Source organism: Mobula hypostoma, chromosome 4, assembly GCF_963921235.1.
Source record: "Mobula hypostoma chromosome 4, sMobHyp1.1, whole genome shotgun sequence".
Lineage (NCBI taxonomy): Eukaryota > Metazoa > Chordata > Chondrichthyes > Myliobatiformes > Myliobatidae > Mobula > Mobula hypostoma.
This window is the reverse complement of record NC_086100.1, coordinates 136,343,518-136,370,411: the sequence shown is the minus strand read 5'-3', so window position 1 is coordinate 136,370,411 and position 26,894 is coordinate 136,343,518. Positions and strand designations below refer to the sequence as shown.

General features: G+C 40.1%; 1 protein-coding gene across 4 annotated transcripts in view; it reads right to left on the bottom strand.

Moving 5' to 3' along the window:
• ints10 (integrator complex subunit 10) overlaps positions 1–26,040 on the bottom strand; it is a 58,329-nt gene extending 32,289 nt beyond the window's left edge. For 2 of the 4 annotated variants that reach the window (XM_063046590.1, XM_063046592.1), the window contains exons 1-9: positions 25,852–26,040; positions 23,866–23,933; positions 22,680–22,783; positions 13,344–13,483; positions 12,082–12,163; positions 9,327–9,467; positions 8,007–8,178; positions 6,789–6,958; positions 1,995–2,131 (exon numbers count right to left, since the gene is read on the bottom strand). In XM_063046590.1, the coding sequence (XP_062902660.1) occupies positions 1,995–2,131; positions 6,789–6,958; positions 8,007–8,178; positions 9,327–9,467; positions 12,082–12,163; positions 13,344–13,483; positions 22,680–22,783; positions 23,866–23,933; positions 25,852–25,980 (1,143 nt within the window). In that variant the 5' untranslated portion in view covers positions 25,981–26,040. Of the gene's footprint in view, positions 1–1,994; positions 2,132–6,788; positions 6,959–8,006; positions 8,179–9,326; positions 9,468–12,081; positions 12,164–13,343; positions 13,484–22,679; positions 22,784–23,784; positions 23,934–25,851 lie in introns of those variants that run through there. The other 2 variants (XM_063046594.1, XM_063046593.1) reach the window with 2 other exon arrangements.
• Positions 26,041–26,894: the final 854 nt, after the last annotated feature.

Below are 26,894 nucleotides of genomic sequence, written 5' to 3'. Positions count from 1 at the left end.
ATTTCCAACAAAAACAGTCAATAAAACATAAAAATATACAGCTTCAAACGAACCAAATCAAACACATGCTAAATGACTTATTGGAATAAATGCAGAAAGTCACTGTCACTATAAAACTTCAGTAACTTTTCTTTCTGTTATACTTAAGTCATATACAGTGGTAGTTCCGACACTATTTTCATCAGTAAGACGCCGCACAGACACACCACGATCAAGCATCTGCAATAACTCCACTTTCTGCGTTATTCGTAATGATAGATGCTTCCTTCTCTTTTTCTCATTGTTACCCATAGGGTATCTGCAGCTCTTTTTGACATTTCCACAGTGAAATTAAACACAAAGTCAACAGCAAACACATAATATCAGCGAACAGCAAATGCACGTGTAACCAGTACGAGCGCTGAGCCACAACTGACGTCTGGTGGCCTCTGCTAATGCTGCCACTTCACTCCTGAGTGACGTCAGCTGTTGGTGAAAAAAACTTCGGTTTTCTGAGCTTTTTGGATTTCAGAATTTCAGATAAAGGAATGTGCACCTGTATTACTTTAAAATGTGTTTTAAGTGCAATGTGCATCTCACTACTGTAGACACCAAGAGACTGATGCAAGACATTGACCCAAAACATCTACCTTCTTTTTCTCCCATAGATGCTGCTCCACACAGAGTTTCTCCAGCAGATTATCTGATTATCACTGTGATGTTCAATTGGTCTTAAAATTTTTAACTAATTTTGAATGTCAGTGATATTAAGAAGCATTAACAGTCCTTGACAGGTTTGACAGCTAAGTCCAGGCACATTTTTAACTATTGCTGTTTCAGGCACACAATGATTTGGGGATTTGGAAAAACAAAAGCAATAGGGGCAGTTCGCTGCTGTTTTTAAGATATGGCCCAATATATTGCACCAGTCATGCACTATCCAGAAATAAAGTAAATTAAAGAGAATGTCGAAGCATCAAAGGCACAACAATATTCCTGCATTCTATACAGTAAGCAGAGGAAGTCTGATGAAAGGAAGGCCACAATGGATTGTTTATTTTTATGTTTGAAATAGTTTAAATACTTTTAAATCAAATGGGAAAGAAAATCAAAAAAAATGGGATACATATAGTATATTTTAAAAATTGCATAAAATCATTAACAGGCAAAGGCATCAATGGTTGAGCAAGTACTAGCCCTTCAATCAAGCTTCTTGATACAGTATCTCAAATGTAAAAGCAAAATTGGCTCAATTGGTGTAAATTGCCAAAATGTAAGAAATTATGGTAGTACAGTCAATTACTGCCAACAGAAATGTCGATCTGTTCATGGTACATTCAGACACTTATTTAAAGAGAAAATTTTTTACAACATGGTGAGATATTAAAAATATATAAAGACGTGACAGTCAAAAAAATTTACAAAGAATTGTACAATCTGCAATTAAACAGTAGTGTTGACTGATTAAAAATAACACAAAACATTTTGCAGATGCGTAGGAAAAAGAGGATAATGTCAAATGAAGGTTTGATAAAAAGTTGTTTTAATGAAGGTCCTTCAATGCAACAATCAAGCAAGACTCAACTGAAACAATAGAATGGGTTGGAATTATTTACAGGACAGAGTCTGTGATAGATGCAAATGACATTGACTTTAGTCTCCAAATTTTTAATAGGAATTCAATCAGACTGGTATCAGATGGACAGTCTGATCGCCTATAGCCAGCTATAGGGTCAAAAAAAAAAGTGCCAGAGGAAATAGCAGACTCTCACTGGTATACTGATGGAAGCTGACCAATTTCTGCAAATGACACCACAGTACTAGAAAATATCCAATACCAGGTCATTAAAGGCATAGAGGAAAACAGCTTTCCAAAAGTATTGAAATGTTCAATGGCAATCAAGAGAAAATCTGCAGATGCTGGAAATCCAAGCAGCACACACAAAATGCTGGAGGAACTCAGCAGGCCAGGCAGCGTTTTTGTGTGAAATGTTCAGTGGGATTAGATTACTCACCAGTGTTTTCTCTCTCCCATCTCCAAGTTTACGCCTTTTGTGAATATGCTTACTGCGTTCGATTTCCACATCACCGTAGATATTTGACAGGTCATCCAATAAAATAAGAGGAACTTGGTTGCTGGAAGGGCTTGGTGCTAATAAGAAAAAGTATTTTAACTGTTACAAAACAATGTGCATCAACCAAAAATACAGTACTGTGCAAATGTCTTAGTCACATATACATAGCTAGGGTGCCTAAGAATTTTTGCACAGTACTGTAGTAATTTTATGTATTGCACTGTACTGCTGCCACAAAAATAAAAATTTCATGACATATGTCAGTGATGATAAATCTGATACGAATATGGGTCTCTATTGTGAACTTGGAGTGGGAAGCACCAGAGATACATTCTGTAATGATCAATAACCAAATGTTTGGAATCAAATAACCTTGCCTGGTGTCTCAGGACTGGGTGTGTCTACACCCGCATACCCCATGCCACCAGCACACCTCCCTGACACCTGTCCCAAGCCCCTCCCACAGCACTCCACCCTCACCATTCCTAACATCCTTTGCTCCCACCAGATTTACAAAGTCATTCTCCGTTCCATGTTGACAAATACACTTCTATGGAAAAGCCTTGGGCACCCTAGTTACATACATGTCTAAGATTTTCGCACAGTACTGTACAGTATCTTAACAAGATCATTCAGGTACTTTGGTTAAAATTCATTTATTCACTGTGCATAATGTAAAGGTGCCATTTAACACTTATGATGTTAAAAATCCCTTTGTTGGCATCTAGATTAATAGCACACAGCACTTTTTATTACAGGCAACATTCAAATCAACAAGTGTTAATTTTGTTCAAAGTTAATTTTGCCAGCTTTCTCATTAATTGATATATAAAATCATTTATTCCTTTATATTTATCTATACATAAAAAAACACATAAGCATCTGCAGACTGTAAGAAGAAAGGGTTGGCTTGCTGAACTTGGCAACTAAATGTAATTCAAAAGCTGGTCGCTAACAGGAAAGCTTCTGCAATTGAACAACACTTTCTTTCAAGAATTACAGTATAGATGAAACCAAATTTAACATGAAACTTAAAGCATTCACATGGCATGGTATGTAATTTCAATTATTGTGGCATAAAAGGCAAAAAATGGATAATCAAATATAGTTCAAAAAAACTTTCATCCCTCCACTTATATAAATTTCCCTTGATAGCTTATTTGAAAATGGCAACTCCTTTCTTCACTTGATTTTTGTTCTGCATTTTTTTGGCTCAAGGTAAGAGAAAGGATACCAATCTATGTGGGCAAATGGGACAACAATAGATGGGCAAAATGGTTAATGTAGATGCAGTAGGCTAAAGGGCATGTTTCTGTGCTGCTGTACTCTACAACTCACTATAGTTCTCAGCAACACCCTGGAATTGAAAGGTTCTATCTTCATCTTTTTTTGCACTTTTCAAATGAATCTATTCCTTTCTCTGAATGAAATGTAGTGCTGAACATGGGCATTGCAATTATTTCTCTCAATTTCTCTTAATGGCCACTGATCTTTTACATTTTTTTTTATTCCTCAGAATATCCTCTTATTTGATTCAATCTTATGTGTCTGTCACCTTCTCCAGGTCCTTCCCATTTTCTGCAAGATTTGCATGCACTTTGAGACTGCAAATAGAACAGGAAGAAAGAAACAACACAAAATGTGGAGACAAGCATGCAGCCTCATGCATTTGGAAGGGTCAGCAGTTTAAAGCAAGGAAGCAATTGGAGGTGACTGGTTTATGTAAGGGGTGAAATGGGCATGCAGTGGCTAATAGAACTTCCATATACACAGTAGTCATAATGGCTTCCAGAAAGTCTGTGTATCAGCAGATAAAGTCATGATCATTCTGCCCAATTTGATTTTGAGGAGATTTAAGGCAAATAAGAAAGAGATGAAGGGAGATGAACCCAGGATCCAAGCTGGCTAGAAAATATCATAGTGGAAGGAACTGGCTGTAACCAATTCTCTTACACCTTAATCTCTATGAATTTACTGTGGAGATTATAATGAAAATTGTCGTGGAATTGTCACAACAATTAAGTTTTGCAGAATGATTTTTCATGGAATGTATTTGAGATGGAAGTTAAATCTAGACAAATGTGTAATCTTCTGGGCAAATAACAAAATTAGAAAGATAAAACATTCATGTCAAACATTTAACAAACATGACAAGAAAGAAATTGCCTTTCATGTCCTGAAAACGTCCAAAATCTTTGCAGTCATAATCTCTATCACAGAGGCAAATGCAACAATCACCCATGAAATTACACAACTGACCAGTTACTTTGTCTCAGTGTTGTTTAATGAAAGTTGCTTGGCAGATCAACATTCTCAGATAGAACCTTTGAAACTCCTCAAACTTTACCAGACTGCAGTATGTTTGGCAGATCAATACTTGCAGCCAGCCTTCTTAATCAGTCCTTCGAGATCAAGAATGATATACTTTCACCCTGATTTTGTGGCTCTGCAGTAGAAAATGTAGTCAATATGGCAACAGTAGATTCTACTATAGATGGGGAAGGCGGTGGCCAATGGGGTGACTAAGTGTAATCTGCAAAGTGAATTACTCCCTGTGCAAGTCCCAAAAGGCCTCTCTGTGTTATCATAATGCATTGCCCCTCAATGTTGTCAATACCATTCCAAATGTTTCTTCTTCAGTTTGTGCTGTCATGGAACAGAAATTCCCACTGCATGGGTATGTTGCATTTCAACAAGGCTTGAGCACTACCTTGAATCTTTTCTTCCTTCACTCAATAATCCCTTCCCATGAGAGAGCTCAAAATAAATTGGCAAAAAAAGAAACTGCACAACCTGAAAATCTGAAATAAAACAGGAAATGCTGGAAACAATCAGGTCAGGCCGTTATCAATGGAGAGAGAAAGTGTTAATATTTCAGATCAAAGACCCTTCATCTGTTCAAATCCTGAAACCCAGACTTAAAATGTTAAATCTATTTCTCTTTCAGCAGATCAAGCAGCATCTGTGGAATGTTTACAACATTTTCTATTTTACTTTGGAATAGTGAAGGTTTTGGGTTTGCTGGATTTTTTCAGTCACTTGAGATACTTGCTGTAAATAGTCCAGTTCTCAAAAGCAAATAAGACTGAGTCACTGCAACCCAGTAAATCATAAGTTTCGTGCAAGGCCTGAGATACTGCTCTACTAATACCCTTTTAATTAAATATCCAAACACTCTGCTGTTACAGTGAAGACAGTGATGAAACGGTTCCAGAGAAATGTGAAGTACACCATGCATTCTGCCAGCCTTCACTGTTGCTGCAGTAGCGTGTAGCAGAAAACCTTTATCTTAAAGATGGATCTTATCAACATCTTATCATGAACATGTTGAGTGTAACATCCATTCTCATGTACTTCAGTGAAAACTTCAACAACGGTTTGGAAAGCTGCTTCTGAGTGTGCATGCTGCCTCTGGACTGCAGCTTGGATACTGAGCTTTGAGTAACCTGGATCTGGATTGGCTACTGTAAATTGAAGAGCTCCCCATTAAATACCCTATCACACCTCCGATCCAAAAGAATACTATTAAGTCACCTCCACAAAGGGAAAACAATTATGATATTTACCACACTCCTTAGGCACCTGTCATGAAGTGGTCAGGATAGCAAGAGTGACAAACATGAGAAAGTCTGCAGATGCTGGAAAGCCAAAGCAACACACACAAAATGCTGGAGGACTCAGCTGGTCAGGCAGCAGCTATGGAAAAGAGTAAACAGTCGACGTTTCGGGCTGAGATACCTCTTGGTGTATACCAGGGGATAAATAAGAGTTCCAATTTGATGGCATCAGAAGCATTCCTTACAATGGATATTCCTGAAGACAAAATTAGTAACAACTTTATAAAGGGGGAGGGGGAGGGCAGAGGGGAAGGGTGGGATGGGGAGGGGATGAGGGAGGGGAGAGAAAATGGGTGGTGGTGACTGAGAGGGCAATAAAGTTGTTACAAATTTTGTCCTCAAAAATATCCACTGCGAGAAATTATTCTGATCCCATCCAAATTGCAACCCTCACTTATCACCTTGGTATACACCAAAGCCCAGAAATATCATTTTTTTAAACCATTCAAACCATATTAACCTAAGATTATCTTCATTCTAAAGCTTGAACCTGGTAGGGTTCAGTGTTCCTAAATTATGAGCATTTTTGTAGACCACATTTTCTAAATGTTTTCTCCTTCCCATTTGTTCAACATATTATTTGTGAGTGAACAAGAAGCTGTTTAAAATTATGTTTTGGCTACTGTAAATTGAAGAGCTCCCCATTAAATACCCTATCACACCTCCGATCCAAAAGAATACTATTAAGTCACCTCCACAAAGGGAAAACAATTATGATATTTACCACACTCCTTAGGCACCTGTCATGAAGTGGTCAGGATTGCAAGAGTGACAAACATGAGAAAGTTTTTCATACAAGTTTTTCATACTTGTCTCCAAAAGATTTTGTGTAAACATTTGTTGAAGTTCAATAGCTCACAAGAAGCACTGATGCAACAGATCGATATAATGATGTGCCTGGTTATACCTCCTGTCCAATGCATCTGTCTTCAGTTTTATTTCATTTAATTTTAACAGTACAGGTGTAGTTTCTGTCAAATTCCATGACCTGCTTTTATTACTTTGTTTCCTACATCAACATACAGATGAAATAAATAAAGGAACTCCTACAAATAAGAGAACATTAATTCTGTTCTACCTGCTACTACGTTATTTCTTAAGCAATTCCTTAACTAACCTTGAAACAGAGATGGCTGGATACTAGCAACGTATTGGAATGCATTCTTGAAAAATACCAACAGAGTAGAGTAAACAACTTGATGCTTATACTTCCTGTGTCCTTCGTCATCAAAGTTGTTTATATATCTGCATAAATCTTTCATTCTGTGCAGAATTTCACCACAACTCCTAAAATAATACACAAGAAAATCCAAAACTTAAATGAGTATAGTAGTTCAAAAAGTACAAAAAAAACACATCACTGACACACTATAATAGATTAATCTAGTTTTAGGAAATCTTTATGTTGCACATATAGTGTCGAAAAATCTAAATACAGTACAATAACATAGCACAAACATAAGCATAAGATAATTTTGAAGTAAGAATTGATCATTCCACTAGTTCAGTTTAAATTTTTGTATTCATAAAAAGCTACTGTGGCATTTAACTAAGAAACAATACTTGAATTCAGCAAGAACATTAGAAATATAAAATATCACAGTAAAAATGAAATAATACATTAATTAAAGGCTTTAGGAAAATTAGGAGAAAAAGGACAAGGAAATAATTAGTTCAATACATTTTAATAGAACAAAGAACATTTCAGCACAGTACAGGCCCTTCAGCCCAAGTTGTTATGCCACACACAATATTTTGAATTCACTGAAACAAAGGTGTAGGGAAGAGATATCTGGTCAAACATTTATAGCCTAATATAGAATCATTAGGACACTAGATGCAGCCATTCAACCAATGGAAGCAAAGTCAGTTCTTGTCAGTCCCATTTCACAGCTCTTTCCCCTTGACCCTGCAAATTATTTTTTATTGTCTTTACCTAAAACCTTTTAAAAGTTACCAAATGATTTTGTTTCCACAATCCTCAAAATCAGTTCTAGATCCTGAGTATAAGTTTCTCCATACATATCCTTTGTAACTTTCTCTCAAAGCTTTAGTTGACCGTGGTCCATGAACTACTCATTAACAACAGTTTCCCTCTATTTACACCCATCCAAACCAGTCATAATTAGCTGCCTGAAAGTTGAAATTTAGGAGGGCAAACAGCATCAAATGCATGGAAGAGAGTTTAGCTAATAGCAGATTATAAAAAGCCTTTTTGCCTTTGGAATGAAATGTAAAATACTTCATCTGACTGAAGTATGAAGTAGTAAAATTTGGAGCACTTTTATGACACACATTCAAGAAAATGGATAAAGAAAACACTCAGCATGCTAACCTGTTTGTTTTGTCCATCTGCCACTCACACCTCATTGCCACGATAGAGAGGATTTCAAATAATCTATCCCAAGGTTCTACTATCATGGATGACTTCTCAGTCAGACCTTCTATAATATATTTCTGGGTGTTCCGCTTGGTAGGTGACTTTAAATCAGCTGTGTCTTGGGTACCTAGCAAAAGACAGCAATGGATTATTTTGCTGACTGTTATTTGTATGTATTAGCTGCCAGAATAAAAAGGCTAAATTCAGAATTCATAAAGGAGGCAGCTTCCAAGAATAAAACTCTTCTTCATCTAAATATTTTAAACACCAAATTTATACAACAAAATATTGCAACTGATTGACATTTTAAGTCTTCATTATAAACAGTTCCAAGATTCTGCCCATTCATATTAAAGGTCCTTTACATTGTTACCTGTTATCTGTGATGCCATGCATCATTGAAGTATGATTGCTTCCCCCTCTCTTTTCGAACATGAATATCAGGTGTTTCCCCAAAGTATCAGTGAGAACATCAACTGAAATGTTCTGCCAAACTATGCCCAGTTTCTCAAGAGACTATGAAGCTATACAGAGATAAGCTGCTTGATCTTATCCCAATCTCCCAAAACAAACTCTGATACTAACCTAATGGGGGAGGAATATTTCTGTAAGGAGTTAATGACAATAATCTTCTGTTACATCTTCCTTGTTAACAGATTACAGATTGAAAAGAATGTACATAACAAGACTCGGGTCATTCCAGGATCAGGAGAATTTATTACTAACCTTATAAAGGCACTATCAACAGTTTGGTAGAGAGACACACCATTGAAGACATTGGATTAGATAGACATTGACAGTTTTCTGAACTATAGTACTAACATGGTTGCCAATCTCTTTAATCTGATAGAGATCTACCTAGCATTCCACCAAAAATTCACAAAACTGATCATGGAAGTGTCAACAGGACCATGATGAGATGGAGCAAAGTCTTTTCCAATCTTCTCATGATGCTGTAACTGTAGGTTAGAAAACCATATCAGTGGTTACTCCAGTTACATTTCCTAGTTATCTTATACAGAAGATCTAAGTAAAAACCTGGGGAAAATGCTCAATCTTCCTTTTAAATGGAGGATAACTTGAACAAGGAAATGTAGAAGAGAAGCAAAGTAAAAGACTAAGACTAAGTGCTAGAACTACTATAAAAAATCTGTTTTAAACAGCTTACACAGGTGATTAATAAAATACTCATTTAGATAAAGAAACTCATCGGCAACTTTCTCATAAACAAATACAAAATACACTATCGTGGACTGCAGATGTGCATTGACTTACCTTGATGCTGGCTTTCCAATGAAGGTGATCTAGTAACGTAACCAATATAGAACTCTGCTGCCTTATGAAGATACTGATACAACAGGTTAGAAGGTAATCTCACTTCAGGATTATTAATAATTAGAGGTAGAACATCACATACTGTAGACAAAGAAAGTACAATGGGTTACAGAAACATAGTGAGCGATAAAGCTTTCAGAAATGATTATGTAAAAAGAGCTAAACGATGACTATTTCATCTTCAAACAAACGTGCAGCCTGTGGGGCAGAAAATACCCTATGGACTTTTTTTATAAACTAGAAATCATGGGAAAATAATGATGGACACTGAATCTTTGATAATGATGCAATATCCCTATACCCCAAGAAGCACAAGTAGAAAAGAGGAAAAAATAAAAGGATCAATAAAAATGCATTAGACCCTTTGACAGCATATTTTATTATTTTATCTCCTCTGAAGCCAACAACTGCTAATGAGGTTTGATCAAAGTGGACAAAGACTTTACAGCTACAGCAAACAAGGCATGCACCAAGGAAGTGTGGGTCTACTGCTCTTGCAGCGTGTGTACAAAGCTAGGCAGTGAGCTAAACAACTAAAAATTAACTGAGCCAGAAGCTTTCTTCAAGGTTTTTAATGAGAAAACTAGTGAAACTGCAGAAAGTTAAGTAAAATACGCACTAAGATTCAACACAGAATTGTTGTGTGCCTGAATATACCAATACTATTGATTATTCTCACAATCAGTGTTAAACAAGGTTATACACACATGCAACATTTTATAACTACACAGTCCCCGAGTTACGAACGTCCGACTTACGAACAACTCGTACTTACAAACGGCCTGCCATGAACCCAATAATACTAAAAATTCAAACAACAGGAAGTCCGCCGATGCTGGAAATTCAAGCAACACACATAAAAGTTGCTGGTGAACGCAGCAGGCCAGGCAGCATCTCTAGGAAGAGGTGCAGTCGACGTTTCAGGCCGAGACCCTTCATCAGGATTTCAAATCCCTTACTCACTCTTCCTTCAGTTAGTCCTGACGAAGGGTCTCAGCCTGAAACGTCGACTGCACCTCTTCCTAGAGATGCTGCCTGGCCTGCTGCGTTCACCAGCAACTTTTATGTGTAATATTAAAAATTTGTTGGTGTCCGCCATTTTAAGTCGGATCACGTTACTGTTAACACTGTGCTGAGTATGTAACTTTGTATTTGGCTTAAATTTTTCTTAGCAAAATTCATCCTGACCCCCCTTTTTCAGTCAGCACCGCCCCCACTTGACCCATTTAACCTGTCTCAGTGCAGGTGGACTTCAGGACACAGGGGAGCTCAGGACCCGCCGTCCACGGCTGTGCTGAATCCGCAGTGTTTCTGATCCGTTGATGGAAAACGATCACAATTGAAAATGAAGTGGAAATAATAAAATGATCGGAAAGAGGTGAAACGCCATCAGTCATTGGAAAACCGTGGGGTTACAGTGGTCAACGATCGGAAAAATTTTTTCTTAGCAAGATTCACCCTGACCCCCCTTTTTCCCTCAGCACTGCCCCCACTTGTCTCATTTAACCTGTCTCAGTGCGGGTGGACTTTAGGACCCGGGGGAGCTCAGGAACCGCCACCCATGGCTGCGCTGAATCCGCAATGTTTCTGTTCCATTGACGGAAAACAATCACGATTGAAAATAAAGTGGAAATAATAAAGCAATCGGAAAGAGGTGAAACGCCATCGGTCATTGGAAAAGCGTTAGGCTACAGTCGGTCAATGATCGGAACATTTTTAAAGGATAAAGGATAAAGTGAGAATAATGGAAAGGCCCTGCCCCGATGAAAGCTACAATTATTACTAAGCAACACAGTGGTTTAATTATTGAAATACATACGTTTCTTAAATGTTTTATGTGCATAGAAAGGTAAAATATATACTATATACTAAGACAAACATTTGACTAACTGACACTAAATAATACCGGATGTACCTGTTCCCACTTACGTACAAACCCGACTTAAAGACGGACTCAGGAACTGAACGCATTCGTAACCCAGGGACTGCCTGTATATACACCAAAGTGAACTCACAGCACAATAGCTAGCTTAATAGCGATAAACAATAAACATAATACTTCCTTCAAAGTACATCTACTAAATGTTTACCAATATTAAGAAAGGTTAAAAATCACTCAAGATTTATTGTTTCAAGGGAAAATAAAGAGTGGACGGAGATGGATGTCTTTCTACCATGTGTACTTCAAGTCAAAATCTAAATTAACCAGCGCAGGAAATTATGTAAAAAGCTGTTTACGTACACAAAGTGATTTTCATACAAAATGAACAGCGCCTCCAGAGGCTAGAACAGTGGGAGTGATGCTTTGTTTGCTGTAGTATTTGCTTGCCATTTCCACATATAAGGCATGTAAATTGCAACAGAGAAATAGGAGTGATTTCTTCTTTCTCATACCTAATCGAGAAGCACAGATTTTGCTTAAATATGACTCAGAACCACACCATATAGTGCATTTACTGAACGAATGACCGGGAAGTTCCAAACCAAAGCAATCTAAGTGATAATATTCTAAGCAACAAACGATATGCTACAGGGTTTCAACCCAAACTGACACCAATTCCTCTCGTCCCTTGGATGCTGCTTGACCCACTGAGTTTTCAGCAGATTATTTGTTGTTCCAGATTCCAGCATCTGCCTTCTCGTGTCCCCATTGTTTTTCTAACCTTTTTCAGACTGTCATATCAATGGTTCTTACCAAATAACTTTCTAAAACAGTTGACGGGTGATTCTTGATCATCCATATTTTCAGCTTCCAATAAAGTTTCACCAAGACTGACCTAACACATGAAACAAAAGAGACAGACACAAAATATTTAACATTTCATCTAGTTGAATACTTAGAAAATTCTTTGCAACTAACAGTCTAGTAGCTAATGCCAGGAGTTAAGTCACACAGCTTCCATAGAAAGCTACACAAGACCAGTACAAATAAAGGCCACATGCCCAATTTTGCTCACTTTATGTCACTCTGCTTGTAGCACCAACATCGTCAACTCATTTCCACCCAACACACATATCTCCTTATCAATCACCTAAGAAGCTTCTTCTACACCTTCAATGAGGTCAATAATTCATTCACAGGTCATTTATACCAGTACAAAAGAAAAAAAAATCTTCTTTTCATTTATGCAACCATATATATATATAAAATAAATTTTTGGCTTCTCAATACTGAGACAATGAGGAGAAGACCAAGTCACCAAAAGTAAAGGATCTTGGAAAAGGGACTTAACGAATTACAGTATCTGTTGGACCTCACATTTTTATTATTTAGGATTGGCAGGAGAGGACTGAGGAATAATCACATCTTTAAAATTTTACAAACTAAGCTGACCATCAATTTCAAACACAAATGAAAATTACCAAAGTAAATGCACATTGTCAAGAATAATGCAAAAAAAATGCAAAGGATAAGTGAAACAAACTGAAGATAAAACAGACTCACTGTTAACAAGGAAGTAGAGAATTCTAATATGATTCCAAAGAAAATCAAAATCCAAGGGAATTGTATTGGAGCCATTATCATCCTTTATTTTGATTAGAATGGCATTTACTTTAGAGTCATAGTTGTCAGTTAACACCAATTTTGTCTGGTTCATCCACATGCAAATCTTAAAACCTTCTCCTTGATAATGAGGTAAAACTCCTTTCAGTCACATAAAGAATTTTTACCCCTTTTCCACCAATGAAGCTCAAGCAGATGCGGTCAACTAAATATATACTTATCCACAAGAAGCTCCAAAGCCAGTCACCCACATCAAAGAGTAATTTTAAATATAATATAGAATAGCAATTCAAATCAAGAGGCTTATTAACAGTAACTTTGGTTCAGAAAAGAATTTTAGTAAGAGAGCAAGAAAAAAGCACTGTACATTTTAATCTTATTTCAATACATAACTAATCCAACAGTACATTTAAAACAGTATGATTAAATAGTTCTCATTTGAATATACATACTCCATGCTGTACCACAGACTCTGGGAACCTTCTCAAGAGAAGCAGCAACATCTCTGCTCTCTCCAATGTGTTGAAGCACTGTTCTGTTGCTTTAAGAAGCATTTCACATTGTACTCGACCTGGAAGGGTCTCGAACAATCCTGCAAAGTAATTAAACACAGATACTAAATTTGCGATTTGTGTTAAGCGATTTCTAAAATGTCCTGTATATTATTTTTACTTCAATATGTTACAGAGCATTCAAGTCTGGGTGCAACAGTCATTTCAGATAGGGTATATGTCATTTCTATACTTTATTTGTACGTTACACAAGGAGTAAAAGAAAAACTGCAGACTCTGAAAATCCTAAATAAAAATAAAAAATACTGGAAAAAATTCAGCTGGTTCAGTAGCATCATTAGGGAAAGAAAAAGCATCAATGTTTTGTGTTAAGGACCCTTCCACAAAACCAATGCCAGCATTTTCTCTTTTTAGTTATTTGTGCATCAACAATAATTCACAGTAATGAATGGTATTATCGTTCTCATTGCTCAACCAACAAATGTCACCACTATTTTGTGACACAGCACTGAAGTATGGGGGGAGGGGGTGTTCAAGTTCAACAGTGCGTGACAGGGAATGAGGAAAGGTGCAGCTGACTCATATCATTTCATATTGCCAAATCATATCGTTTCCTCGCAGCCTGGTAGCACATCTTTGCGGCCCGGTGGTTAGGGACCACTGTTCTACAGGGCATCTAGAATAGAAGCAAATATAGAACAGACAGCCATCAGCAAAGAGCCACCCTGTTCAGCTGACAAACCTATTCTAACTTAAACTGCACATCTGCCTGCACACACTCATCACTAATCTCTGTCTGTCTAAATGCCTCTTAATCATTGCTAATGTATCTGCTTCCATCACTTCCCCTGGCAGTACATTCCAGGAATCACAGAAACATAGAAAACATAGAAACATAGAAAATCTACAGCACAATACAGGCCCTTCGGCCCACAAAGTTGTGCCCAACATGTCCCTACTTTAGAAATCACTAGGCTTACCTATAGCTGTCTATTTTTCTAAGATCCATGTACCTACCCAAAAGTCTCTTAAAAGACCCTATCATATCCACCTCCACCACCGCTGCTGGCAGCCCATTCCACGCACTCACCACTCTGACATCTCCACAGTACCTTAAACACAAAATAATTTGCAGATGCTGGGGTCAAAGCAACACTCACAACACACTGGAGGAACTCAGCAGGTTGGGCAGCATCCGAGGAAAAGATCAGTCGACGTTTCGGGCCAGAACCCTTTATCAGGACTGTAGAGGGAAGGGGCAGAGGCCCTATAAAGGTGGGGGGTGGGTGGGAAAGAGAAGGCTGGTAGGTGCCAGGTGAAAAACCAGTAAGGGGCAAGATAAAGGGGTGGGGGAGGGGAGGCAGGGAGGTGATAGGCAGGAAAGGTGAAGAAGGAATAGGGGAAAACACAATGGGTAGTAGAAGGAGGCGGAACCATGAGGGAGGTGATAGGCAGCTGGGGAAGGGGGCAGAGTGAAATAGGGATAGGGGAAGGGAGGGGGAGAGAATTAACGGAAGTTGGAGAATTCTATGTTCATACCAAGGGGCTGGAGACTACTTAGACGGTATATGAGGTGTTGCTCCTCCAACCTGAGTTTAGCCTCATCATGGCAGTAGAGGAGGCCATGTATGGACAATCCAAATGGGAATGGATAGCAGAGTTGAAGTGGGTGGCTACTGGGAGATCCTGTCTGTTTTGGCGAACGGAGCGGAGGTGCTGGGAAGAAGTACCTTCTCCCCAGCACCTTAAACCTGTGTCCTCTTGTGGCAACCACTTTAGCCCAGGAAAAAAGTCTTTGACTATCCACACGATCAATGCCATCATCTTATACACCTCTATCAGGTCACCTCTTATCCTCCGTCGCTCCAAGGAGAAAAGGCCGAGTTCACTCAACCTATTCTCATAAGGCATGCTCCCCAATCCAGGCGACATCCTTGTAAATCTCCTCTGCACCCTTTCCATGGCTTCCACATCCTTCCTGCAGTGAGGTGATCAGAACTGAGCACAGTACTCCAAGTGGGGTCTGACCAGGGTGCTATATAGCTGCAACATTACCTCTCGGCTCCTAAATTCAATTCCACGATTGACGAAGGCCAATACGCCTTCTCAACCACAGAGTCAACCTGCGCAGCTGCTTTGAATGTCCTATGGACTCGGACCCCAAGATCCCTCTGATCCTCCACACTGCCAAGAGTCTTACCATTAATACTATATTCTGCCATCATATTTGACCTACCAAAATGAACCACTTCACACTTATCTAGGTTGAACTCCATCTGCCACTTCTCAGCCCAGTTTTGCATCCTATCAATGTCCCACTGTAACCTCTGACAGCCCTCCACACTATCCACAACACCTCCAACCTCTGTGTCTTCAGCAAACTTACTAACCCATCCCTCCACTTCCTCATCCAGGTCATTTATAAAAAGCACGAGGAGTAAGGGTCCCAGAACAGATCCCTGAGACACTCCACTGGTGACCTACCTCCATGCAGAATATGACCTGTCTACAACCACTCTTTGCCTTCTGTGGGCAAGCCAGTTCTGGAACCACAAAGCAATGTCCCCTTGGATCCCATGCCTCCTTACTTTCTCAAAAGCCTTGCATGGGGTACCTTATCAAATGCCTTGCTGAAATCCATATACACTACATCTACTGCTCTTCCTTCATCAATGTGTTTAGTCACATACTCAAAAAAATTCAATCAGGCTTGTAAGGCACCACCTGCCCTTGACAAAGCCATGCTGACTAATCCTAATCATATTATGCCTCTCCAAATGTTCATAAATCCTGCCTCTCAGGATCTTCTCCATCAACTTACCAACCACTGAGGTAAGATTCAATGGTCTATAATGTCCTGGGCTATCTCTACTCCCTTTCTTGACCCTTTCTTGAATAAAGGAACAACATTCGCAACCCTCCAATCCTCCGGAACCTCTCCTGTCCCCGTTGATGATACAAAGATCATCGCCAGAGGCTCAGCAATCTCCTCCCTCGCCTCCCACAGTGGCCTGGGGTACATCTCATCTAGTCCTGGCGACTTATCCAACTTGATGCCTTCCAAAAGCTCCAGCACATCCTCTTTCTTAATATCTACATGCTCAAGCTTTTCAGTCTGCTGCAAGTCATCACTACAATCACCAAGATCCTTTTCCACAGTGAATACTGAAGTATTCATAAAGTACCTCTGCTATTTCCTCCGGTTCCATACACACTTTCCCACTGTCACCCTTGATAGGTCCTATTCTTTCACGTCTTATCCTCTTGCTCTTCACATACTTGTAGAATGCCTCGGGGTTTTCTTTAATCCTGCCCGCCAAGGCCTTCCCATGGCCCCTTCTTGGTCTCCTAATTTCCTTCTTAAGCTCCTTTCTATTAGCCTTATAATCTTCTAGATCTCTAACATTACCTAGCTCTCTGAACCTTTTGTAAGCCTTTCTTTTCTTCTTGACTAGATTTATTACAGCCTTTGTACACCACGGTTCCTGTACCCTACCATAACTTCCCTGTCTCATTGGAATGTACCTATGCAGAACTCCATACAAATATCCTCTGAACATTTGCCACATTTCTTCCGTACTTTTCCCTGAGAACATCTATTTCCAATTTAAGCTTCCAAGTTCCTGTCTGATAGCCTCATAATTCCCCTTACTCCAATTAAACTCTTTTCTAACTTGTCTGTTCCTATCTCTCTCCAATGCTATTGTAAAGGAGATAGATTTATGATTACTATCTCCAAAATGCTCTCCCACTGAGAGTTCTGACACCTGACCAGGTTCATTTCCCAATACCAAATCAAGTACAGTCTCTCCTCTTGTAGGCTTATCTACATATTGTGTCAAGAAACCTTCCTGAGTACACCTAACAAACTCCACCCCATCAAAACCCCTTGCTCTAGGGAGATGCCAACCAATATTTGGGAAACTAAAATCTCCCATCATGACAACTCTTATTATTACACCTTTCCAGGATCTGTTTCCCTATCTGCTCCTCAATATCCCTGTTACTATTTGGCGGCCTATAAAAAACACCCAGTAAAGTTATCAACCCTTTCCTGTTCCTAACCTCCACCCACAGAGACTCCATAGGCAATTCCTCCATAGCGTCCACCTTTTCTGCAGCAGTGCCACTATCTCTGATCAACAGTGCCATGCCCCCACCTCTTTTGCCTCCCTCCCTGTCCTTTCTGAAACATCTAAAACCCGGCACTTTAAGTAACCATTCCTGTAATGGCCACCACATATCTCCAAGCACTGATCCACGCTCTACCACACTAAAATAAACATGCCACATAAATCTCTTTTAAAACATCCCCCCCTCACCTGAAAGCTATCCTCCACCATGGAAATAAAGACTCTGCCCTATCTACGCCTCTCATAATTTTTACCTAGTTTACCTAGGGCCTGTCAGCCTTGGACACTAAGTAATCCAATTTGCCTACTTCTTCTTACAGCTAGTATTCTCTAATCCAGGTAATGTCCTGGTGAATCTCTACCGAACCCTCCCCAAAGCTCCACGTTCTTTCTTGTAATACAGTGACACAATACTCCAAATGCAGCCTGACCAATGTTTTAGACAATTGCACTGTCTTTCCAACTTTTAATCTTAACATCCCAAACTATGAAGGCAAGCTTGTTATACACCTTCTTTACTACCCTACCTCCACTTTCAGAAAGCTATGGACTTGCACCCTAAGATCCCTCTACACATCAATACTCCTAAGGTCTTATCATTTCCTGCATAATTTCCTCTTACATTTGACCTCCCAAACTACAACAGCTCACACATGCTTGAATTAAATTCTTTCTGCCACTTCGCTGCCCACATTTTGAACTGGTCTATACCCTACAGCAGGGGTCCCCAACCTTTTCTGCACTGCGGACCGGTTTAATATTGATAATATTCTTGCGGACCGGCCAACCAGGGTGGGGGGAGGGGGGTGCTGGATAGGGTTGCCAACGGACAAGAGTAGCAGTCAAATATGGGACACTTGTGCTTATCCCGAGAAAGACTACCATAACCATGAAGCCTTGCGCGGGTACCTGCGTGTGCATGCATGACATGTGCATGTGTGTACATGCCGATTTTTTTTTCTACAAATTGCTTTTGGCGATTCTGTTCCGTGAAACTACACTGTACATACATTATTTCTACTTTATATAGGCTGTGTAATTATCATATCATTCCTGCTTTTACTATATGTTAGTGTTATTTTAGGTTTTATGTGTTATTTGGTATGGTCTGGGAATGCTCAAAAAATTTTCCCATATAAATTAATGGTAATTGTTTCTTTGCTTCACACCATTTCTGCACGAAAGGTTTCATAGGAACACTCTGCCTTAGCAGGGGAAATACAGGACAAGGGCGGTCCCCTATGGGACAAACCAATTTAAGTCAAGTCAAGTCAAGTCACTTTTTATTGTTATTTCAACCATAACTGCTGGTACAGAACATAGTAAAAATGAGACATTTTCCAGGACCATGGTGCTACATGACACAATACAAAAACTACACTGAACTATGTAAGAAAAAACACAAAAACTACACTAGACTACAGACCTATCCAGGACTGCATAAAGTGCACAAAACAGTGCTGGCACTACAATAAATAATGATAAATAATAAACAAGACAGTAGGCACAACAGAGGGTACAGTAGGTTGGAGTCAGTCCAGGCTCTGGGTACTGAGGAGTCTGATGGCTTGGGGAAAGAAACTGTTACATAGTCTGGTTGTGAGAGCCCAAATGCTTCGGTGCCTTTTTTCCAGATGGCAGGAGGGAGAAGAGTTTATATGAGGGGTACATGGGGTCCTTCATAATGCTGTTTGCTTTGCGGATGCAGCGTGTGGTGTAAATGTCTGTGATGGCGGGAAGAAAGACCCCGATGATCTTCTCAGCTGACCTCACTATCCGCTGCAGAGTCTTGCGATCCAAGATGGTGCAATTTCCGAACCAGGCCGTGATGCAGCTGCTCAGGATGCTCTCAATACAACCTCTATAGAATGTGGTGAGGATGGGGGGTGGGAGATGGACTTTTCTCAGCCTTCGCAGAAAGTAGAGACGCAGCTGGGCTTTCTTTGCTATGGAGCTGGTGTTGAGGGGCCAGGTGAGATTCTCTGCCAGGTGGACACCAAGAAATTTGGTGTTCTTAACGATCTCTACGGAGGAGTCGTTGATGTTCAGCGGAGAGTGGTCACTCCGTGTCCTCCTGAAGTCAACAACCATCTCTTTTGTTTTGTTTACATTCAGAGACAGGTTGTTGGCTCTGCACCAGTCCGTTGGCCGCTGCACCTCCTTTCTCTATGCTGACTCATCATTCTTGCTGATGAGACCCACCACAGTCGTGTCATTGGCAAACTTCATGATGTGGTTCGAGCTGTATGTTACAGCCCTGGGGGGCCCCCGTGCTCAGTGTGATGGTGTTGGAGATGCTGCTTCCAATTCTGACTGACTGAGGTCTCTCAGTCAGGAACTCTAGGATCCAGTTGCAGAGGGAGGTGTTCAGGCCCAGTAGGCTCAGCTTTCCATCAGTTTCTCAGGAATGATTGTGTTGAATGCTGAACTGAAGTCCATGAACAGCATACGAACGTACATGTCTTTTTTAGCCCAATATACGAGATGTCCCAGCTAATACAGGGCAGTTGGCAACCCTGGTGGGGGGGCATGTTAATCATGACCGAAATATAGATGATAAGTCACCTATAAGTCACTCATAAGTGGCTAATACCCTCAATTTCGTTTCGAAAAGGGTTTATCTAACAAATTTAATATTCAACACACAGTGCATATTTTCCTCGCATAAATATAGTGATAAGTCAATTATAAATCACTTATAAGTCAATAGCATCATAACATTTTAAGTAACGTTTGGATATTCAACACACAGCACATATTTTCCTCGTATGAACATATAAAATCATTGCAACACACCAATATCGCTGAATCAGTGGGAGCCCTGGGCTTGTTTCCCTGCAACAAGATGGTCCCATCGAGGGGTGATGGGAGACAGCAATACTCGAAGGGGCTTCTTTATGTCCAGTCTATTCCGCAATTTCGTTTTCGTTGCATTCGTTGCAGAAAATCCCACTTCGCAGAGATATGTTGGAAATGGAAGCAACGTTTTCAGTGCTTTCGTGGTTATCTCAGGATATTTAGCCTTGACTTTGATCCAGAATGCCAGCAGAGACGTTATGTCAAACATAATTTTCAGCCTGCCGTCATTTGCAAGCTCGAGGAGCTTATATTCTTCCTGCGCTGACGTGGATGACGCGTGGGTTAATGACCTCGCGTGCGTTCAAGTTCAACAGTGGGCGTGACAGGGAATGAGGAAAGGTGCAGCTGACTCATATCGTTTCCTCGCGGCCCGGTGGTTGGGAACCACTGCCCTACAGAATCCTTTGACAAGCATAACAGCACTGATCCTTGTGGAACACCACTGGTCACAGATCTCCAGTCAGAATAACATTCTTCCACTAATACTTCTTGTCTTTGAATAGCCAAGCCAATTTTGAATCCAATCTAGAAATCTCCGTTGGTCCCATATATCTTAATTTTCTGGGTCAGCATACTGAGGAACCTTATCAAAAGCTTTACACAAATTCAACTCCCCCCTCCCCCAAAATCAATCTTCATCATAGAACACTACAACACAGTGCAACTTTCGATCCATGTCGCTGTGCTGACCATTTAACGTCCTCTAAGATCAAATCAAATCCATTCCTCCTTCATTTTAATATCATTGATGTGCTTATCTAAGAGTTTCTTAAATGTCTCTAATGCATCTGCATCACCAGCACCCAAAGCAGGGCAATCCACAGATTTGTCGCTCTCTGTGTAAAAAAACTTACCTCTGACATTCTTCCTATACCTTCTTCCAATCACAATTAAGATTATGCCCCCTGGTATTAGCCATTTCCACGCTGGGAAAAAGTCTCTGGCTGTGCCTCTTATCATCTTTTAAACCTCGATCAAGTGACTTCTCACCCTCCTTCACTGCAAGGAGAAAAGCCGTAGCTTGTTCAGACTATCATAAGACATGCTCTCTAATCCTGGCAAATCACTGTATCCTCTCTAAAGCTTCTATATCCTTCTTATAATGAGGCAATTAGAAATGAAGGCAATATTCCAACTGGGTCTAACCAGAATTTTAAAGAGCTGAAAAATTACTTCCTGGCTCTTCGCATTAATGTATAATTTGGAGGAGGTAATTTTTTTTTTTTTTTTTTTTAACAGAGTGTTGAGTGCATAGAATGCCCTGCCAAGGGGTGACGGTAGAAGCAAATACATTAGGGGCATTTAAGAAACTCTTAGAAAGGCACATGGATGATATAAAAATGGAGGGCTATGCAGGAGAAATGTGTTAGATTGGTTTTAGAGTTAGGTTAAGAGGTCAGCACAACAATGTGGGCCTGCATAGTGCTGTAGTGTTCTATGCTTTAGGAACTATTCTCCTATCATTCAGATTTTGAGGACACTCAGTCCTTGTTTATTGTCATTTAGAAATGCATGCATTAAAAAATGATACAATGTTCCTCCAGAAAGACATCACAGAAACACCGGACAAACCAAGACTAAAACTGACAAAACCACATAATTACAACATATAGTTACAACAGTGCAAAGCAATATCATAATTTGATAAAGAGCAGACCACGGGCATGGTAAAAAAAAGTCTCAAGTCCCGATAGCCCCATCACCCCACGCAGACGGGAGAAGGGAGAAACTCTCCCTGCCATGAACCTCCAAGCGTCGCAATCTTGCCGATGCATTGGAAGCACCCGACCGCAGCCGACTCTGAGTCCATCCGAAAACTTCAAGCCTCCGACCAGCCCTCCAACACCAAGCACCGAGCACCATCCTCTGCCAAGCGCTTTGAGCACCACCACCACCACCAACCCCCCCCACCCCCGGCCGCCGAGCAACAAGCAAAGCCGAGGACTCGGGGCCTTCCCCTCCGGAGATTCTGGATCACACAGTAGCAGCAGCAGCGAAGCAGGCATTTCAGAAGTTTCACCAGATCTTCCTACGTGCTCTCACGTCTGTCTCCATCAAATCAGAATTGTGCATGGCACCCTACTTGACAGATAACAGATATCACCACCAGAGTGGCTGCTGCGAGCTGCGTCGTGCCGCCATCTTCTCCTCCCATTAGCCTCATTTGTCCCATTTCCAGCATTATGTTAAAAAATATTGACAAACTCAGTTTCACATTATCTCACACAGTAGTACAGCAAGTACTATTTGATGAACATATGATAATAGCAATAAAAAAACTTACCTCGCAAAAACTGTGTCTGTTTGTCCTGAGCATCGTTACGCAGTGCAGCTGTAATAACACTTATTTCTCTCCAAACCATTGGCTGATCAGGAAAATTTACAAACCTGTTACAAAATAAAAAGATACCTATTTACATGCATTCGCTGGGGTCTGGCATCTATATTCTCCATCCACGTACTGGGTCCCAAGCTAACTCATTCCCGGTCCAATCACCAGACACCACTTCCCAAATTTCACTGGCTGGGCACCATTGCCCACACTCCCTTTTAAACTCAGTTGCTTCTGTTGGACATGCTCCTTTGAAATTCACCAGATTCAATGAAATGCTACTGCGTAACATCTTCTTTAAAACATTAATTCAAAGTGCATAGGAGTTTTAACAAAATAATGTTCAATAATTTTCAGAGTGGAAACTTAACTAGTCCAGCACCAGAGTTCCTGAGCGAGCTGGATTAATGGTATTCTACTGAGAGAGCTGGACTATGCACATCTATATTCACATCCTTCTACAGATGCACTGTAGAGAGCATCCTAACATGTTGCATCACTTACAGAAAGCAGTCTAGTCACCATCAAGGCTGTATATACAGAAAGGTGCCAGAAAAGGGCCAGTAAGGATCCCACCTACCCTGTTCAAAGACTGTTTGTCCCACTCCCATTAGGGAGAAGCTACATAAAATCCACACTAGGATCACCAGACCCATAAGGTTACTTTAAAGCAGTAAGGCTGATCAACACTTCCACCACTAACCCACCCCTCCACATTCCCCACCACCATTACTTTATCATTTCCTGTCAGTCATCTTACGTTCAGATACCCTGGGCCTAGTATCACTTTATGGACATACAATGAATGTTATGTATTTATATTTACTGTGTTCTTCATCTTTATTATTTTTTAGTGCTGCATCAGATCCAGAGTAACAATTATTTCATTCTCCTTTACTCTTATGTACTGAAAATGACATTAAACAATCTTGAATTATATTCAAATCTTATACATTTCTTTCAATTCAACATGTTATCCTAATTTTTTATTTGTTCAATAGCTTGAGAGCATTCTGTGCAATTCATATTTATGTTACTTGCAGTTTCATCTTATCACCTCTCCAAATAATGTTGACTCTGCTGCAAAAACTTTACTGGTTTCTTCCTTGCATAGAAAGTTGCTGCTTATATTACGTACATGTCATAAAGGATTCTTCCTGCTGAAGCAGTTCTCTCAGCATTTCGTTCGATCATATACATTTCATACTAAAATCAAAAATCATTAAAAAAGTTAAAATTACATCAGTACACTAATCCAGCCATACAAATACAAGCTAATCAAGAAAAAACGCAAAACCTAGACTTCAAATATTATTTAGTTTTTGATTGAGATACTGCACAGAATACACCCTTCAAGCCATTCTGACCAGCAATCCCCTGACTTAATCCTAGCCTAATCACGGGACAATTTACAATGACCAGTTAATCTACAAATCAGTATGTCTTTGCACTGTGGGAGGAAACCGGAGCACCCAGAGGAAACCCACTCAGTCACGGACAGAAAATACAACTCCTTACAGGCAGCAGCGGGAACTGAACCTGTGTTGATTGTATTGTAAAGTGTTGTGCTAACCACTATGCTACTGTACCGTCAACCTGAGCAATTACATCCTCATTATACCTTTTACTTCTAATCATCCATGCCAAACTAATATTGCAATGAAAACAATTGTAAAAAGAGATGTTTGCTTTACTTACATCAGCAACAACTTATTCATATAAAACTATTAGTCCCAAACTGGCACTGGGACTAATACTAAACAAATGTTATACATTAGGGAAATATAGTAAGACACATTACTATTTTTGACAGATGAATAGACTCTTTAATTTGCATACTGTTCAACTTGCATGGTCTTGAAGAACAACTATGTATTTGTGACATTTAACTGTGTGGGGCTTGCACATTCTCCTGATGATTACATAAAATTCCTGCCACTTCTCAAGTATTTGCAAACTGATAAGCTAGCAGGCCACCGTAAGTTAACAGTTGACCCAAACGTGTAGGTGCATGTTAGAAACGGGGGGGGGGGGGGGGAGAGCTGACAGAAATATGAGAAAATTAAAATAGAATTTTTGCATTATTACTGCGAAAGGGATTGATGGCTGGTGGGATTAAGTGAGCAAAGAGCCTGTTTCTGTGTTATATACTCAATTAACCTTTTTTTGAATAAGACAAATGCAAAACTAAACTGCTTTGTTGCCTTAAATGTGGCCGACCATTAAATCTCTAAAATAAACCTCTTTTTACACCAGTTGATTTTCTACAGGAAGCATTATGGCCTAAATAAGATTTTAATTTTAATTAAAAAGTGACATTTTGAATAAAACACTTTCATTGAAATTACCCAAACTAGTGGCACATGGAAAATATGCAAGGAACCTTCCTTCTCTTTATTTAAAGCCAGATTCAAATTAATTGGCAAGAGGGCAGCATCCCATTAAACAAAAAAAATCCAAATAGATCAGACACTATTCCCCAGTAAAAATAGTGAATTTACAAGACTAGATTTAGAAATGGAAGGAAATCATTAAAAATTAGTTACTTTGAAAACTTCAGTTTAAAAAACCTTTCCCTAATTTAACTTTTAAATCTATAATCCCACTATTTCATATTGTAGCTTGAACAAGTTGTTCCATCATTGTGATGAAGGGTCCCAGATATTACTGTTACTTTTATTTTCATGGGCGCTGAGTGTGGGTGTGTGTGTTTATTTAAAGCATTTTCTGGTTTTGTTATATCAACCTTGGAGAATACCGATGTATTAGTTTCACGTCAATGTTACCACTCCTGTTGTATCACTTCTACACAACTATCTGGGTGACTTCACTGACTGAAACTGCTATGAACTTCTGCACGTCTATCACGACAGATGAATTAACAGCTGAATCACAAGCAGAAATGCACAGTGGAGAGCCATAAGGACCTCTGCAGAATGTTCTGTACTGAGATGTGTAACTAAATTAGAGGATGGTTATTATCTTTAAAAAGCAGGAACAAACGGGCAGTGAAGGGAGTCGGTGCTGAGTGGTGACAATGAGTCCCCTGGCCAGGCCCCCATTCCCCCATTCCCCCATTCCCCCATCCCCTTCCACGGCGAGAGGCCTCTCGCCTCACACCGACCTGAATCCCGAAGTCAGTAGGATACAGGGTCCTGGCAGTAATTAACCAGGCCTTGGCGGCCCAAGGATCATCCGTCACTAAATCCCGAGCTTTTTTCACTAGGAATTCACAATCAATCTGCGCCGCCATAACAAAAGCCGATCTCGCCGAACTTTCCTCCCTCGCGGCGGCTCAGCGCGCATGCGTGATGAAGCGGACATGCGCGAACGCCACAACACCGAAGTGCGCATGCGAACCAACTTTCCTTACAGCGCTTTTTCAGCCGCGGTGCTGGAAGTGATTGCAATGATAATGATATATATATGGGCCGTGTACGTATATTTCTAACGGCCATGAAAATGTTCTGTGTTTCGTGAGGGCCAGTCAGCTTCTTACATCATTATAGCCTTAGTTCTCACTTTTTGAATTTCTTTGTGATGCCCCAAGCCAAGATAGATCCTCTGATTTGCCAAGGAATTTAAAGTTGCTGACCCACGCCACCTCCAATACCCTCATGAGGACTGACGCATGGACCTCCAGCTTCTTGCCCCTGTAGTCTCTTGGTTTTGCCGACATTGAGTGAGAGGTTGTTGATATGGCACCATACAACCAAATTTTCAGTTATATCCCAATTTCTCACCACCTTTGATTGGACCAACAGCAGTAGTGTCATCAGCAAACTTAAATGTAGCATTGCAGTTGTACTTAGCCACACAATCATAGGTATAAAGCGAGTCAAACAGGGGTCTAAGCACACAACCCCATGTGCAGATGGTGATAGTGGAGGAGATGGATGTACTGACTTGAGTCTGCAATTGAGAAGTGGAGGATCCAGTTGCACAGGGAGGCATCAAAGCCTAGGTCTACGAGCTTAGTGATTAGTTTTGACTAAGTTATAGTGTTGAATGCGGAGCTGTAGTCAGTGAAGAGCATCTTCATTGTCTAGATGTTCCAGAGCTGAATGAAGAGCCAATGAAATGGTACCTGCTGTTGACCTGTTGTGATGGTAGGCAAATTGGAGTGAATCCAAGTCACTCCTTAGACAGGAATTGATATGCTTCACA